General features: G+C 41.1%; 1 protein-coding gene across 4 annotated transcripts; it reads left to right on the plus strand.

Annotated features, from left to right (window-relative positions):
- Positions 1-818: 818 nt before the first annotated feature.
- Positions 819-14,642, plus strand: ganabb (glucosidase II alpha subunit b). 4 transcript variants are annotated; one of them, XM_035161743.2, is made up of 25 exons: positions 819-898; positions 1,724-1,825; positions 1,932-2,040; positions 2,921-3,048; positions 3,614-3,793; positions 3,957-4,022; positions 5,300-5,357; positions 5,473-5,566; positions 5,685-5,781; positions 5,905-6,085; positions 6,279-6,432; positions 6,663-6,898; positions 7,040-7,166; positions 7,325-7,404; positions 7,750-7,890; positions 8,236-8,332; positions 9,194-9,295; positions 10,051-10,294; positions 10,653-10,717; positions 10,978-11,054; positions 11,223-11,297; positions 11,465-11,578; positions 11,678-11,787; positions 12,142-12,242; positions 13,118-14,642. In XM_035161743.2, exons 1-25 carry the CDS (start codon positions 879-881, stop codon positions 13,225-13,227), a joined length of 2,868 nt encoding a protein of 955 aa, XP_035017634.1. In that variant the 5' UTR covers positions 819-878; the 3' UTR covers positions 13,228-14,642. The 4 variants fall into 4 exon arrangements, with proteins under 4 accessions (XP_035017634.1, XP_035017637.1, XP_035017636.1 ...); XM_035161745.2 differs by lacking the exon at positions 819-898 and adding an exon at positions 918-973; XM_035161744.2 differs by lacking the exon at positions 819-898 and adding an exon at positions 1,020-1,180.
- The last annotated feature ends 371 nt before the right edge of the window (positions 14,643-15,013 follow it).

A 15,013-nucleotide genomic window follows, 5' to 3' on the forward strand; every position in this document is an offset into this window, starting at 1 on the left:
ACTGCGTCAAGTTTAGCCTAAATATCCTCTATGATCCTCCCCCTAGCCTCCTAGAGGCATTTTAGATGTCATTATTTTTTAAAGAATCGATCACCAGCTACTTTAATTGTATTGGATTTGGCTGCAATGCTTTTTACCCCTGAAACTCCAAAAGTGTTTTGTGCACCCCTCCATTGGCATAGTGGTGATTAGATAATGAGTGAATTTTCATTTTTGGGTGAACTATCCCTTTAAGACACATCTTTATGAAAAAGCTTTCATCATGTGATGTCTACTGATTTTATTATCTGTATCTTTATTCTGATTGTTTCTGAGCTTCATATTGTTTGTTGTAAAGCCCTTTGTTACGTGTACTGAAAAGTGCGACAGAAATAACAAATTCTTGAACTGTTTGATTTTGATAAGAGACGAAGCGAGACGTTTAATGACATCGCAGTGCGCTCCAGGGCACTAATTGATTGATGGTGAAAATACAAATATTGTAAACATGTCGTTTCTGAACACTGGCTGTTGAAGGACAGCGGTTTGTGTGACGTGGTTACTGAAGTGCATTGAAAGTGTATTTAGCTCTTGAACGTTGCATTGGTTGAAGTCTGAGCAACTGTGTACCCTTCACTGACTGGAGGGCGGAGATGACGTGTCATCCATTCATACGAAGTTCACACATATCCTTTATCAACAGAATGAAAGATAACACAGAAATTACAATCTTGAAATACTTAAAATAATCGTATCATAAAGTACGAAGAATTTTATCATCGATCATTTATATAGTGTTTTAATAGCATAAATATCAGGATCCGTAGTGAGCACTCGCTTACTTTAACGATCTTTGATACGGACTGAAATGGGCGGAGTCAAGCGCGAGCCTAATCAAGATGGCCTCCTTCACTGAGAGGTAAGACAAAGCAGTTCCGCTCTTTCATCGAGAGTTTATCGAGTGTTTGATCGGTTATCAGCTCAGGGGAAGCCGGTGATTGTTGCTCCGGGTTCACACTCGGTAGATGTGTCAGCAAACGGAACATTTCGGGGTTTAACGGCCGCTAGGGCGGAAGATCATAGAGGAAAAGTCTAGATCCCCTTCAATTGAATTAGCGGCTTGACAGACCGACAGCTAGCATGACATCCTGAAGCGTCCAGAGGGCGAAATAACCACAGCCCCTCCGACACTGGGATGAATGTGACTATAAAACACGAATACGCCGCTGCCGATTCATTCATGATGTATACTTGCGTTTTGTTGTAATGTTTTAAAAATAACGATTTAATGCGAGCTAGCTTACATTAGCCGACACGTTAGCTAATGCTGTCTCCTGGCATCGTTACAGGCTCATCGCTTCGCCCCGGCTTTTGACAGGAGAGCGAGGGCTGGGAATATCTGCAGGTTTATTGTGTTACATGATAAACTCTGGATCCTTTAAATTCAAATGTTAGTAAATGCGCAGTTCAGCTGCAGCAGGTCGACGAAAACGCGAAATGGTTCAGTTTGCAGCCTCTGACATTTTCTGGCGCTGTCTCTCTGTTGAAGACATTTTACATTCAGAAAGATCAAAGTCCGTGCGTGTGTGTGCGCGTTTGTGTGTGTTGTATAACCCCTGAATATATGTTGCAGTTGGACTCGGCCATTGCTCAACCGAATGTGAATCATTGAAGTGCGGAGGGGACCTGGTTGCAGCCAAATCTTCTTTTAATTTGAGCTTGTCTCCCTCATGTTATTTTGCAGGATGGCGTGTGTCTTCGTGCTGTGGCTGGTTGTGTGCCTCAGTGGGACCTGGGCTGTGGACAAGGGCAACTTCAAGACCTGTGACCAGAGTGCCTTCTGCAAGTGAGTGCAAGATGGGGAGAACAATAGTACATTGTACTCACTGTTTTTTTCTGAATAAAAACTAAAAACAACCTGGCGACTTTGCTCGGTCCTTAATGTTACACAGGCGTCAGCGAGCGTTGAAGCCCGGTGAGTCTCCCTATCGAGCCCTGCTGGAGACCATGGAGCTGACCAACACCAGGCTCACTCTGCAGCTCATCAATGACAACAACAAGGTAAGTCTCACTCTAAAAGGCAGATAACATTGACTGGGTGTTGGTTTCCAGTAAGGTCAGGCACTGACTATGTAGCACTTCTTGCGAGGTGTCTTCTTATGTGCATTATCCTCCTCAGTTTCCATTCTGGCGTCATAGATCTTTATTCAATTTTTTTGCAGTGATTTTGTCACATGAGAAACCAACAGAACCAAATATTATATATCTTGGATCCTAATTAAGGGAGATATGGGCTAATGAAGTATGAACTTTCTTGGGGGACTTGAAAAAATGGTTAATATCAACTTAAAGCTCTTTTCCAGCTCTATTTATTGTAACAGTATATTATCCTCAATTACAAAAATCAAAGCATGTTGAGTTATTATAACAGTTAAAGCTGAATTGCAAAATCACCTATATTTTAACACAGGATTTACACCAAAGTTACTTTTTTGTCATGAAGACCTCCAGTACATTTGGGTTTTGAGTCATTGCTGAGGTAGCATTACTTTTCTGGAGTGGCATTACATTACTAACTCTTTACAATGTGTTAACAGTTAGTGATCAGTGCAGGCACATGCAGAATACCAATGCAGTACTCTGTCGATGGCTCCCAGTTCCACTGAATAATGCGCTCAAAGAAATACGACATATATAGAATCATATTTTTTTAGCGTAATGTTGATACAGTTTATTGCAAAACTACACGTCCATTATGTTTTGAATGTTGAGGTGATAATGAACCTCGTGGCCATTTGCCAACCTCTGCTTAAGTGTTTATAAGAGAATAATGAAATTCTCTGCGCCCCCCTTTTTGCCTCTCTTCACGATCCTCGCTTCTCCTGGATCCCCCCCATCTCTTTCTCCCCCCGCTCCCCCACTCTCTGTGTTTGGCTCTCAGGTGCGTCTGTTGCTCGAGCTCTACCGTCTCCAGGGAAACATAACAAGGGTGAAGATTAACGAGCTGAAGCCGCTGAAGCCTCGCTACGAGGTCCCAGACGTGCTCATCAGGGAACCGCCCACGGAGCCGTAAGTCTCCCATTGGAGTTGGTGACTGTGTGGTGTGGGCGGGTGGGTGGGTGGATGGTTTGATATTGGAGGTCTGGAGGCAAAGTTAACAATCTATCAGTTCCTGTCAGCTTCGTTGTGCCAAGCTGCCTCAGCAGCATAAATGGCTGCTTTGAAAAAGGCCAGGACGGGAGGGGGACTCAAGAACATTTTAGTTGACTGTAAATAGTGAGAGGAAACGCATGTTTTTCTCTGTACCTATGGTGCATAAATCGACTGTAAAGGTTTCAGGAATGTGGGTACTGAAACTCTGAATATACATTTTTATAATGAAGGAGGCCATTTAAAAAAGCGCTCACCATTTCTCTTCTCTCTGCCAATCTCATTTCAATGTCCAACCTGAAAGTTGAGTATGATTTCAGTTGGGTTTGATGTTAGCAGTCACATGTTTGGTCAAGATAAAGGACCAATGATAAAAGACAGTTCCATTTTTCTTTCTTTTGGTATTTGTTCATACTGTTGTTAAAATCAAAACTGAATGCTCTCTTGACACTCTCTTCCTCCCTCCCTCCTCTCTCTGCCTCAGCCTGTCTCTCTTGTCTCAGGACGAGAACGGGGTGGTGCTGTCCCTGGGGGTGGAGTCTCAGAGGGTCATCGTTAGCGCCCAGCCCTTTCGACTGGACATCATGGAGGGACATGAAGTGCTGATGTCGCTGAACTCACGCGGCCTGTTGGCGTTCGAGCACCTGAGGATGCGCAAGGACACGTGAGAAACCACGCATGCACACACGTTTACAAATACCAGCCCTCTCGTTTTTATCAACGTTCTCACTCAGTGGATGATTTCTATTTTTGTTCCCATTAAATGGTTTATTTTTTGAGTATTGTCTCTGACTCGTTGTTCTGTCCTCTTTTCCCTATCATCCTAGTTTCTCCTATAAAGTAACTAGCACAGTGGCTAGCGTGTGGGATAATATCAAGAGGGTATTCACTAGGTAAAGATCCTCAAAGATTTTTAAGTGTGTATTCTGTTCGTTGTGCCAATGCTGCCAGTAGTGATATAAAATTTAGGGACTCCCATCACACCAAGTTCTGTATTTACCCTCCAATGAGTGTGAGTGCAAGTGAAAGAGAGGGTGGTGGGTGAGTGTGTGCATGGCAGTGTTTGATTTGATCCAAGATTAAGTTAATTAGCCCGGCCCTGATTGTTGTTGTCCTTGTTACGTTTTTTTTCTCACAGATCAATTAAATGATGACAGAAACAAATGATATTGATTTTTTTTAAATTTTATTTTATGAAACAAAGAAAAAATTCTGATCTTCAGAAAGCACATTCACGTGAAGATTATGCTGCAGCGTGTGCTTTAGGTTTAGCTTTGACTTAACTGTGTCGGATTAACTAAATCTCACACACACCTTCAGTGTCACTTCAGCAGCTTGTCTAACAAACTGATCTAACACTGCAACTGCATAAATGAGTCTTTTGAACAGTTATGTTGAAACTATGAGTTACGCTTGCACAGTTAACGGAGAAATCTAACCGCCATAGCTGAAAAATTATGCTAGTACTGACTGTTTATATAGTATGTGTCCTACCAGATAGGTTTCACTTTATTCTCAGGCATTGCTGTTGACTTCCCAAACCCACCAGCAACATCTCTCTTTTTTGGTTATGTTTTTATTTTTGCCTCTTTATTAGGTGTTAAACATCCTTGAATTGGGGGCATTTTACCTTTTTAGAGTACAGTAAAAAGAAACGTCGTCACCATTGCCTCATGCATGTGTGCTGCTACAACTGTCTGTGTCTACCAAAAATATTCACAGTTCCAGGCTTGTGTAAAGGGTCTTTGGTGCTACACTAAGGCCTGGAGTGCAGCTTGGTATGTTTGATTCCCAGGGTTTCAGTTGTTTTTTTTCTAAGTAGTCTTAGGTTCAGATGCCGCCACCTCTAGAGCTGCTGCCTCATGAGGCCAAGCTTGAAATAGCCAAAAGGCAGGGAGTTGCTCAGTCTCCTTTGTCATTCAAGGCCTTGTAGTGAACATGATAGTTTTTAGTGTTGAGTCAGAGGGCAGACACCAACCTCCCTCTTTATATCCTTTTCCTTTGATCATAGTTTGATCATACTCCCATTAGTTGCCACTTTAGCAAGATAATGTGATTATTATTTTTAATAATAAATAAAATAATTTAAAAAACATTTTGTCAGAGGGACTAATCTGTCTTTTTCTCCCCCCCCCTCTCCTCTCCCTTCATTCTCTGTGCCACGGAACAGTCAAGCAGAGCCAGAGGCTGAGAAGAAAGAAGAGGCTGATGCGGCTAACCAGGCCGAGGTACCATACAATTTATTTTCGTCTACCACTCTTATTTAGAAGACACAGTTTCTTCCCTGTATCTCCTCCTCAATCTCCTTGTGTATAAGACTGTTCTTCCTGCTTGTTTTTCTAGACCGCAAAAGAAGAAGAAAAAGAAGAAGAAGAAAAAGTAGAAGATGGGATGTGGGAGGAAACATTTAAGTCGCACTCGGACGGCAAACCTAATGGTGAGTCATATTAATATCTACGTGTTGGATTGTTTAGTGGTTGCAACATCTTTTTTAGACAAATTAACTTTTTACTTTGCCTTTCTCTCACATATAATTGGTTGCTCTGATCCTACAGGTCCATCTGCTGTTAGTTTAGACTTCTCATTGCCGGGGGTGGAGCACGTCTACGGCATCCCAGAACACGCTGACACCCTCAGGCTCAAAACAACAGAGTGAGTGATGACAACATGTCATATTTCTCATACAAAATGAAGATGGAGTTTTCTTCCATGTTACTTTTTACATGTAAAGTGAACTGCACTGACCATGTGTGTTTGTGTGTTTGTGTGTTCCAGTAATGGAGATCCATATCGGCTCTACAACCTGGATGTGTTCCAGTATGAGCTGTATAATCCTATGGCCCTTTACGGGGCCGTCCCTGTTATGTTGGCTCACAATGCCCAGCGGACCACAGGCATCTTCTGGCTCAATGCTGCTGAAACCTGGGTGGACATCAGCTCCAACACAGCTGGAAAGGTATGTCTTTTCCACTGCGGAAACCTTCTCATACAGCCTTGGACCTTTTTTTTTAGTAACAAAGGAATTTTAACTTGGACTGCAGGAACTTAACTTGGTTCCTGGGTCAGAGTTTGTTTTAAAAAGACCATGGCAACTGTCTGTCATGTTTTTATTTAAACATTTTTTGTTCACCTGCTTTGTCTCTCCCCAGACTGTGTTTGGGAAAATGCTGGATTATGTTCAGGGCTCCAGTGAGACACCACAGACCGATGTGCGTTGGATCTCTGAAAGCGGCATCATTGACGTCTTCATTATGCTCGGACCAACACCCAAAGATGTTTTCTCTCAGTATGCCTCCCTGACAGGTAGGAAGATGAACAATCTTTTCTTTTTTACTTTTCTCTTAAAGCTCAGGTTAAGACTCTCAATGCAAAAGGTTTGGTTGGCTCAGTTAAAAACAAAGAAATCTAGTTATTTCATATAAATTAATGTTTTACTACCTGAAACCAGTATTGTAAAGTTGTTGTCCAATGGAATAGCATATTTTGACTATAGTCCTCAACTCTCTTACCTCCTCCTCCTTGTGACCCTTCAGGAACCCAGTCCTTCCCTCCCTTGACTTCCCTGGGCTACCACCAGTGCCGCTGGAACTACAATGACCAGGAAGATGTGCAGTCGGTAGATGCAGGCTTTGATGAGCACGACATCCCCTATGACTTCATCTGGCTTGATATTGAGCACACAGATGGGAAGCGCTACTTCACCTGGGATCCACACAAGTTTGCGACTCCAAAGGAAATGCTGCAGGGCATCATGGACAAGAAACGCAAGGTACAGATGATGAATAATCCAGCATCACTGTACCAGCAGTCGATTGTTGGCCTCCACAGCATCGTGGGCTGTCTTCTAAGATGTTTACACTGTCAAGACTTTCTGCTCCATCTCCTTTTTAAAATTATTTCTTTTTGCTAGATGGTGGCCATTGTGGACCCTCATATCAAAGTAGACAGCAACTACAAGATCCATAATGAAATACGTTCTCGGAGTTTCTACATCAAGAATAAAGATGGTGGAGACTATGAGGGCTGGTGCTGGCCTGGTAAGAGACTGACTGCTCTGCATCAAACGCATGCAAATCGATAAACTATTTTTTAAATATAAATTACAAATTCTATTTTCACTGAGAAACATATTCCTTATATCTATCATCTCTCTCTGTTCCTCCTCTCTCTTCCTGGGACGGATGCTGTCCTTTAGGTAGCGCCGGTTATCCAGATTTCACCCGTGCAGACATGAGGGCTTGGTGGGCCAGCATGTTTGCCTACGACCAGTATGAGGTGAGTCTAGAGAGCACTTCCCACATGATTATCATATTGGCTGGTGCTCTAGGCTTTGATTAAGAAAAGACAATGATTCAAAAAGACTCATGAACCCCGTCAAATTTTGTAATCCCCTATGTAAGTGTCACTTTTTCTGCATCACCCAATGGCGTTTGCATTTCTTTTAAAGCCCCAGTTTTCTTCTAACGCCACTGACTGAATGTTTTTGGACCTGAATGATTTCTTTTCACTATTTTAAATTTCTGTGGCCCAGATTTACCAAATCTGTTTATGTATTTAAGATGAGACTTTATAATATGGTTAGTCTGACCTTGAGACAACCACAATCTCTGTCCCCTATAGGGTTCCATGGAGAACCTGTACACGTGGAATGACATGAATGAGCCATCTGTCTTCAACGGGCCAGAGGTCACCATGCACAAGGATGCAATGCACGGAGCCTGGGAGCACCGGGATGTGCACAACATCTATGGCTTCTATGTGGTGAGCGCATCTGGCTTTTTGTAGGAAACTGAACTCCTCTGTTAAATATTTAGATGAATTCTGGCCAATTTAGACTTGACATTTCGCTTTTCAGTCTGAGTATTAATGCATGAATCTAACTGTTCCTGTGCATTGATTTCTGCGTGGAAATTATTGTGAACAAGAATTATAGAAAATATTGGTACCATGCAGAAACCAGTAAGACACAGTGCTGAACGCAAAACCATGCAATTTTCCATGTAATACTGTACATTGGTCATAAACCGCTTGCAAAGAGACTAATACTATGCTCAAAAAATCAAATAATGTCATCTGAAAATGATTATCATGATTAACAACCTGCAGCAAATGGCCACAGCGGAGGGTCTGATCCAGAGGTCGGGAGGAGTTGAGCGACCGTTTGTCCTGACCAGAGCTTTCTTTGCTGGGTCACAGCGTTATGGTGAGTCCTTTGCTGCTTTTTACTATTTAATCTACACACGACCTCATGCTACTTTAATCCTGGGGAACACATCAATGTATCAGCTTATGTTTAATGATTCACTTTGGCTGTTTATAGAATCGTCTTAGGTTACATTCGGTGTTTGCCAGAATAAACTGCACTTTGAGTTTTGTTCAGATTCAGCTGTGAAAGTGCTTAAAGGGATAGTTCACCGAAAAAGGAAAATTCACTCATTATCTACTCATCACTTTGCCAATAGAGGGGTTGGTAGAAGTGTTTGAGTCCACAAAACACTTCAGGGGTAAACAGCGTTGCAGCCCAATACAATTGAAGTAACTTGGGGACCACTTCTTCAAATGTAAAAAAACAACAGAAAAAAAACCCATACTGCTCCTGTGGTGTGAAGTGTCCGTAAGCCCTGACATTCAAATTCGAGTCGAAACTACGTCATTTACAGCAGTTTTTAGCCTAAGTGTCATCTGATATTCTCCCCTGGAGCTGCGTTCACGCACACACCACACACATGCTCTCGCCCACGGATGCAGGCGTGGTGTGCAGTAGCATTGCTAGTTCCGAATCGGACATTTAGGCTAAAAACATGGTGTAAATGACGCCGTTTTGAGTCGAATTTGAAGGGTCCAACAGTCCGATACTGTGCTGGAAGTTTGATGTGCACACTACAAAATAATTAATGTCCATAGTGACCTGCAGTCTTTTGTTAATCTATCTTCTCAGACTTATAATCGCAGTAAAAAATTTGGGCCAGGGGCCATTTAATTAGTTTTTATTAATACAGTGAGTTCATTATTTACTAGTACATTTATAAGACTAAATTAAAACTCACTCTTTTTGTGTCTGCAGGTGCCGTGTGGACAGGAGATAATGCTGCTGAGTGGGAACATCTCAAGATCTCTATCCCCATGTGTCTGAGTCTGGGCCTGGTTGGAATCTCTTTCTGTGGTGGTGAGTACTATCACATGTTGTTTGCTGCTACACTGTTAGTTTGTTTTCAGTTTTTTATTTGATATTTTGGGCATTTTAGTCTTAAGCCTGAAAGTGGGATAGAGTCATGCCTCCACACATGGGGCAGCTGCTAGTTTTCCCTTTTTGTAAGTGTTAAATAACCAAATAGTTAAAAGAGCAACATATGTAGACAACATCGCAGCTGGATATTTTAATCAGTTGATATGTTTGGCAGTGTGTGAGCAGTTTTTGATTAGATTTAACAATCTTTAAATGTACATGTAAAGAGGGTTGACTAATGATAATGTGAATGAGATGGAGCCACACTTCACAGCAGAACTTATAATATAGAAACCTTTTGAAATCAGTTTATTAAATTCATTTGATTTTGGTACACATCTCCTCCATAGGTTGTTTATGTTTCCATGGAAACATCCACTGATAAAGGTAAAGGAGGTGTTACCATGGTGAAGTCCATTTTCCTGCGTTATCTAGTTGCAGTTCTCTTTAATAGCTATGCCAGCTGTATATCTTGTGTTCTGTTCAGAGTATGAAACTTGTATTTATAATCCAATTGGTTGTCGTATGATACTGCATTAAATTAAGTTGATTTTGTAACAAGAAAATCTGAAATTCATTCCCTTCAGTTCCAGCTTCACTATCTAAAAACAGAGGAAAGCCTATGTTTCTTCAAGACATGACTCTTGGGATTTCATGCCCAGGTTTCACTTAATCTTACCCTCTCTGTCTCATAGCTGACGTTGGTGGCTTCTTCAAGACACCGAGCACCGAGCTGCTAGTGCGTTGGTACCAGACGGGGGCGTATCAGCCATTCTTCAGGGCCCACGCCCACCTGGACACTCCTCGCCGTGAGCCCTGGCTGTTTGGTCCAGAAAACACAGCGCTAATTCGGGATGCAGTGCGCCAGCGCTACACCCTCCTGCCTTACTGGTACCTGCAATTCTACCACGCACACCACACCGGACAACCTGTCATGAGGTGAGGGCGGGGAAGACTGAGTGTTTGTCTCTTTCATGTGAACTTACCTGGAGTGGAAAATCATCTCTTTTGTTGAAATTCATCAAATCCAGATTTCAGTACTTGGTTTTGCTCTGGCTTTTTGATGTAGCCTCACATGACCAAGTCAATAAAAATGACTAGTCTAAATCTAATCTAATCTTGTCTCCTAATCTGAAATATAGTTATGCTTAATAGGCCAGTTCACAACACAATGTGAAATTAATTAGAATTTACTGCAGATTTCAGTAAGTGATTGACCATGTCACTCTCACCCACAGAATTAATGTATTATAAATGTATTGATCTTACTCTGCTCACGTGTGCATCTCTGTTGCAGACCACTGTGGGTGGAATATCCTCAGGATCCCGCTACTTTCGCTCTGGATGATGAGTTCCTGATCGGTGAGACACAAACCTCCTAAACTGGAAACATCAAAGTTGCCTCCAAGTTTTGCTGGAAATTTTACTGATCTGCAACTCGTTGCACAAAAATAACTGCACTGATGTTATTGTTTTTGCCATTTGTGTTAAATGTGAATTGGGCCTGTATGCTGATGTACACGAGGACAAACCAGAATTTAAATGTGAAATCAGTGATCAACAAGGTAGATGCTTTTCAAAATGTTGAGTGTTTCCACTGAAAGTGTTAAACTCTTCTTCAGGGAGAGACTTGTTAGTGCACCCTGTTACTGAGGAGGGAGCCAGGGGAGTCACCGCCTACCTGCCTGGTAAAGACGAGGTAAGAGGAAACACGGGTTTAAACATCTTGAATTTACTGTATCATTGTTTTTTGGGGGGGGCTGAACCTCAGTGTTAAATCCAAATGGTTCATGTCAGTGATATATCTATAGATTGATATGTTCTTAACTGGGGTCCAATCTCATCTTAACCTGTGTTTATTCCTCAGGTCTGGTTTGATGTCAACACCTTCCAGAAGCACAACGGAGCCCAGAGCCTTTACATCCCTGTCACCATGAGTTCTGTAAGATGCACACAAATATGTACATGTGCTTTTATACAGTTGTATGTGTCTGAAATTATTTGGAGATAATTAACACAACTTTCTACAAATTTTAACATTTCAAATTCTTGAGGTGTTTTCCTTAAATTCTCAGGTTTTAAAATTAGGTTCTCTGTCTTTTTTTCCAGATCCCTGTTTTCCAGCGTGGTGGCTCCATTATTGCCAGGAAGCTTCGCGTTCGCAGGTCCTCCTCCTGCATGGACCATGATCCGTACACTCTATATGTGGCTCTTAACCCCCAGGTAACTCAAACGTGTACACACTCACTGCTGTTATTGTGACACGCTGCATGCCAAGTGGCAAATTATCATCCTTGTCGTTTTGACCTTTTTGTCTGACAGAGAACTGCAGAGGGTGAGCTCTACATAGACGACGGCCACACATTCAACTATGAAAAGAAGGAGTTCATCCACAGGAGGCTCTCCTTCGTCAACAACATTCTCTCTTCTGTGTGAGTAATGAGTACTCTCTTCTTTCTGTTCAGCTGAAAACTGCTTGCCTTTTATTTTCCAACAAACTCAAAATTATAAGAGATAAATACACAATAGGACAACTAGAGACTTTAAAAGTGCCTTTCCTGTGATAAAAGCAAAGAACAGTGACTACTAGAATGGCACACAGTAGGCACATACCTCCACCAAGGCCCAACAGTTCCCTTTAATTCCTTGGTGGAGGTGATCAGAATATTAATGAGTGTTAAAGTGTTTTATGTGTGTGTGAGACTATTTATAATTTGCATTATAGGTGTCATTTTTAGAATTTTTGGATTGTAATGTCTCTTAAATCCACGTCTCTTGTTCTTCAGTGATCTTGCTCCAGATGCCCATTTTACTACCCTCTCCTGGATTGAACGTGTTATCATACTGGGAGCCAGTAAGCCCAGCAAGGTTACCCTGAAAACTGCTGGTGAGTGCTACACACTGCATTTCTCACATGTTGGGTCTCATAGGTTCATTCATAGGTTAGTCTGTAAACAAGCAAACGGAATTTGTTGTTGAGTCACAAGAGCCAGTTCAACTGGTTTTATACCATTTTGTTTTGGAAAGCTTTTTTTGTCCAGTTTAACATGACAACAAGTGACAAAACTCACTTCCCAGAATCATAATACACTGTTTAGCCCTGAGACTCAGTGTTTTGTGGACTCAAACACTTCACCCATCCCTCCATCAGCATAGTGTTGAGTGGATAATGAGTGAAAATTCATCTTTGGTGAACTATCCCTCTTAAGGCTAATTTTTATTTGATTTCTTTCATATGAAAAGAGCTCTGCCCGTTTCAAACGATAACATTCTTCCATGCATCTTTAAAGTTGTCATTGCTGTTAAGCAATACATCCACTAGAGGGCAGTGCAGAGTTGAGTTTCTGACAACAAACATGGAGATGGTCGAGGAGGGTGTTATAATGTTCCTCTAAAGAAAAAGGACAAAGTGGCTGTTTGTCCCTGTGTCTGAGCAAAGTACATCACATAGATGCTTGTGGTTTGTTATCAACTCTCTCCTCAACAACTTCCGCCATTGCTGAAATGTCTTCCTTGGCTGTTTCAGAGCTTTCGGAAGAAGTGCTCAAATACAGATGACATGAGCGCAGCGTACGGATAGAAGGCTCTGTTTGTTTCTGTATAATGTTGAGCTTAAATGAGCCTTTAGAATTACTAAGACTTAGTAATTCCATGCTCTCTAAAAATGATCTGTTTGACTATGTGAGATTTTCTCTTTTGTGATGAGATTTTCTCCCTAAGTCTGTCTGCTGTCTTTAATACTGTCTCCTTTTCTTTTTGCAGATGGTCAGGAGAGCCAGATTGAGTTCGAGTTTGACGCGTCCATGTCTGTGTTGACGCTGCGCAAGCCCGGCATGAACTTGGGGGCAGCCTGGACCGTGGCTCTTCAGTAACCATGGAAACGTGCGAGGACGAGGAGAAAATTACTGAAGTGGATTTAACAGGAGGAGAGAGGAGGGAGGGCACTAACACCCAAGACTAACTAAACCGAAACAACAGGATAACAATCATTGAAAACAAAGGACACTCACAACACATTGAATATACCATTTTTAATTTTCCATGTAGACCTGTTAGTCATACTGAGCCACATAACATCTCTGCCATGTCCCTCTGTTCAGTCGCACTGTAACACCAACAGAAGGGGTTATTACTAGATAGTAAATTGTTTGTAACATATTTCTGAAAGATAACAAGTGAGCAACTCAATTCACGTCATTGTAACAAATGGGCTTAAGAAAGAAAACAATCATGCACTTTTGGTTCTGTTGTCTTCTTTGTTTCCCTTTTTAGTTTGCCTCAGAAGAAAAATCATTGTAGGAGGAATTGTTTGCCTTTTTTTAAATGAAGGTTCACACTCAAAGCACATGTTCCACCTGCTGGTGATCCCCTCTATCTGCTTCTGACTTGATTACTGCTCAAACATTCATTCCATTCCTCTATTTTTAAGCCAAGCACTTCAATCAAGGCCATGGGGGCTCGACCTTCTTTACCCATACCATATTTTATATAATGTCAACAATCCTCTTTTTGACTTCCATCCTGCAGTTTCCTAATTTTCCTGATACTGCGGAAAGGATCTTCTTTCTTATCAATCCCAGCCAGTTATTTCCCTTTTAGCCTCTCCCTGATTTCGTGAGTGACACATGTGTGCATGGAAGTGACTCATAATAATGGCTTCACAATAGATCATGTCGTTCAGCTGCTGCACAGAGGAGATTTTCAGCCGCTCTTTTTGAAAAAAACTTGACTGTGTGAATCACTTCAGGGAACTGAACCACTGATGGTGTGGATCATCCTGTTGATGTGCTTTCTTTGTTTATGGATTTCCTTCTTTTTTTTTCAGTGTTTACTAGATTATTTTTAATGCACTTGACCAAGAGAGAGAACGTAAAAGTTGTTTAGATTTTCATGTGTTACTTGATGTTGGGACTATCCAGGACTTCTAGTGTGTCATTTGCATCTTAATGAGCAGGTTCACATTAAATTTTTGAAAGGTATTTCACTGGCAATTATCAATTTAAAGCCTTCTGAGTATCATGAAAATTGAGCTTAAATGCAAACTGAGTCATAAATGTTCAAATGATGCTCTTTAGACTTTCTGTCCAATCTTGTCAAGTCTTTTGTCCTTTTTTTCAGGGGGTTTTTTCTTCTGAGTTTCTTATAAAGTTACATGTTGCTTCAGTTTTGTTGCTGATGGCTCAAACTGGTGGAAATGAACGTGAAGGAACAGATTTCAGTTGTCAAAGTTATCAGATGTACTTTAAAAGATGAGACCAAGTGAAAATAAAGTTGACCAAATGTGAAAGAAGTCTCCGGTTTTGACAATTAACATGTCATTTACCCACTTTATTTAACAGTTCATAGTCAAGTGATATTTTACCTCTTCTAAAACATCAGGAAATTTGTTTAGCTCTGAAAAATGAGTATCTTATGTGTAATATATATTTGTATCTAACTATCATTTACCACAAGTAAATTTGATTCATGGCAGATTTCAATTGAACTTAGCCTACACTCAGCGAAACTTAGTTTATTTGTTGTTCAATGTTGTGGATGGTAAAGATTGGGAATTAATTATTATACATATTTTTTTGAATTATATTCTCTATGATCAGAATATATGAATATACAAAGTAATGGAAGGACTACAAGTAAAAGTACAAACTTTGAATAATA

This window comes from Hippoglossus stenolepis, chromosome 7 (genome assembly GCF_022539355.2).
Source record: "Hippoglossus stenolepis isolate QCI-W04-F060 chromosome 7, HSTE1.2, whole genome shotgun sequence".
In the NCBI taxonomy this organism is placed as follows: domain Eukaryota; kingdom Metazoa; phylum Chordata; class Actinopteri; order Pleuronectiformes; family Pleuronectidae; genus Hippoglossus; species Hippoglossus stenolepis.

Excerpts from the sequence above, each read along its gene's own strand:
- ganabb (XM_035161743.2), top strand. The coding sequence starts at position 879 with ATGGCCTCCTTCACTGAGAG. Across the intron at positions 10,718-10,977 it reads GGATGATGAGTTCCTGATCG|GGAGAGACTTGTTAGTGCAC; the intron begins GTGAGACACAAA and ends ACTCTTCTTCAG. Across the intron at positions 12,243-13,117 it reads GGTTACCCTGAAAACTGCTG|ATGGTCAGGAGAGCCAGATT; the intron begins GTGAGTGCTACA and ends TTCTTTTTGCAG.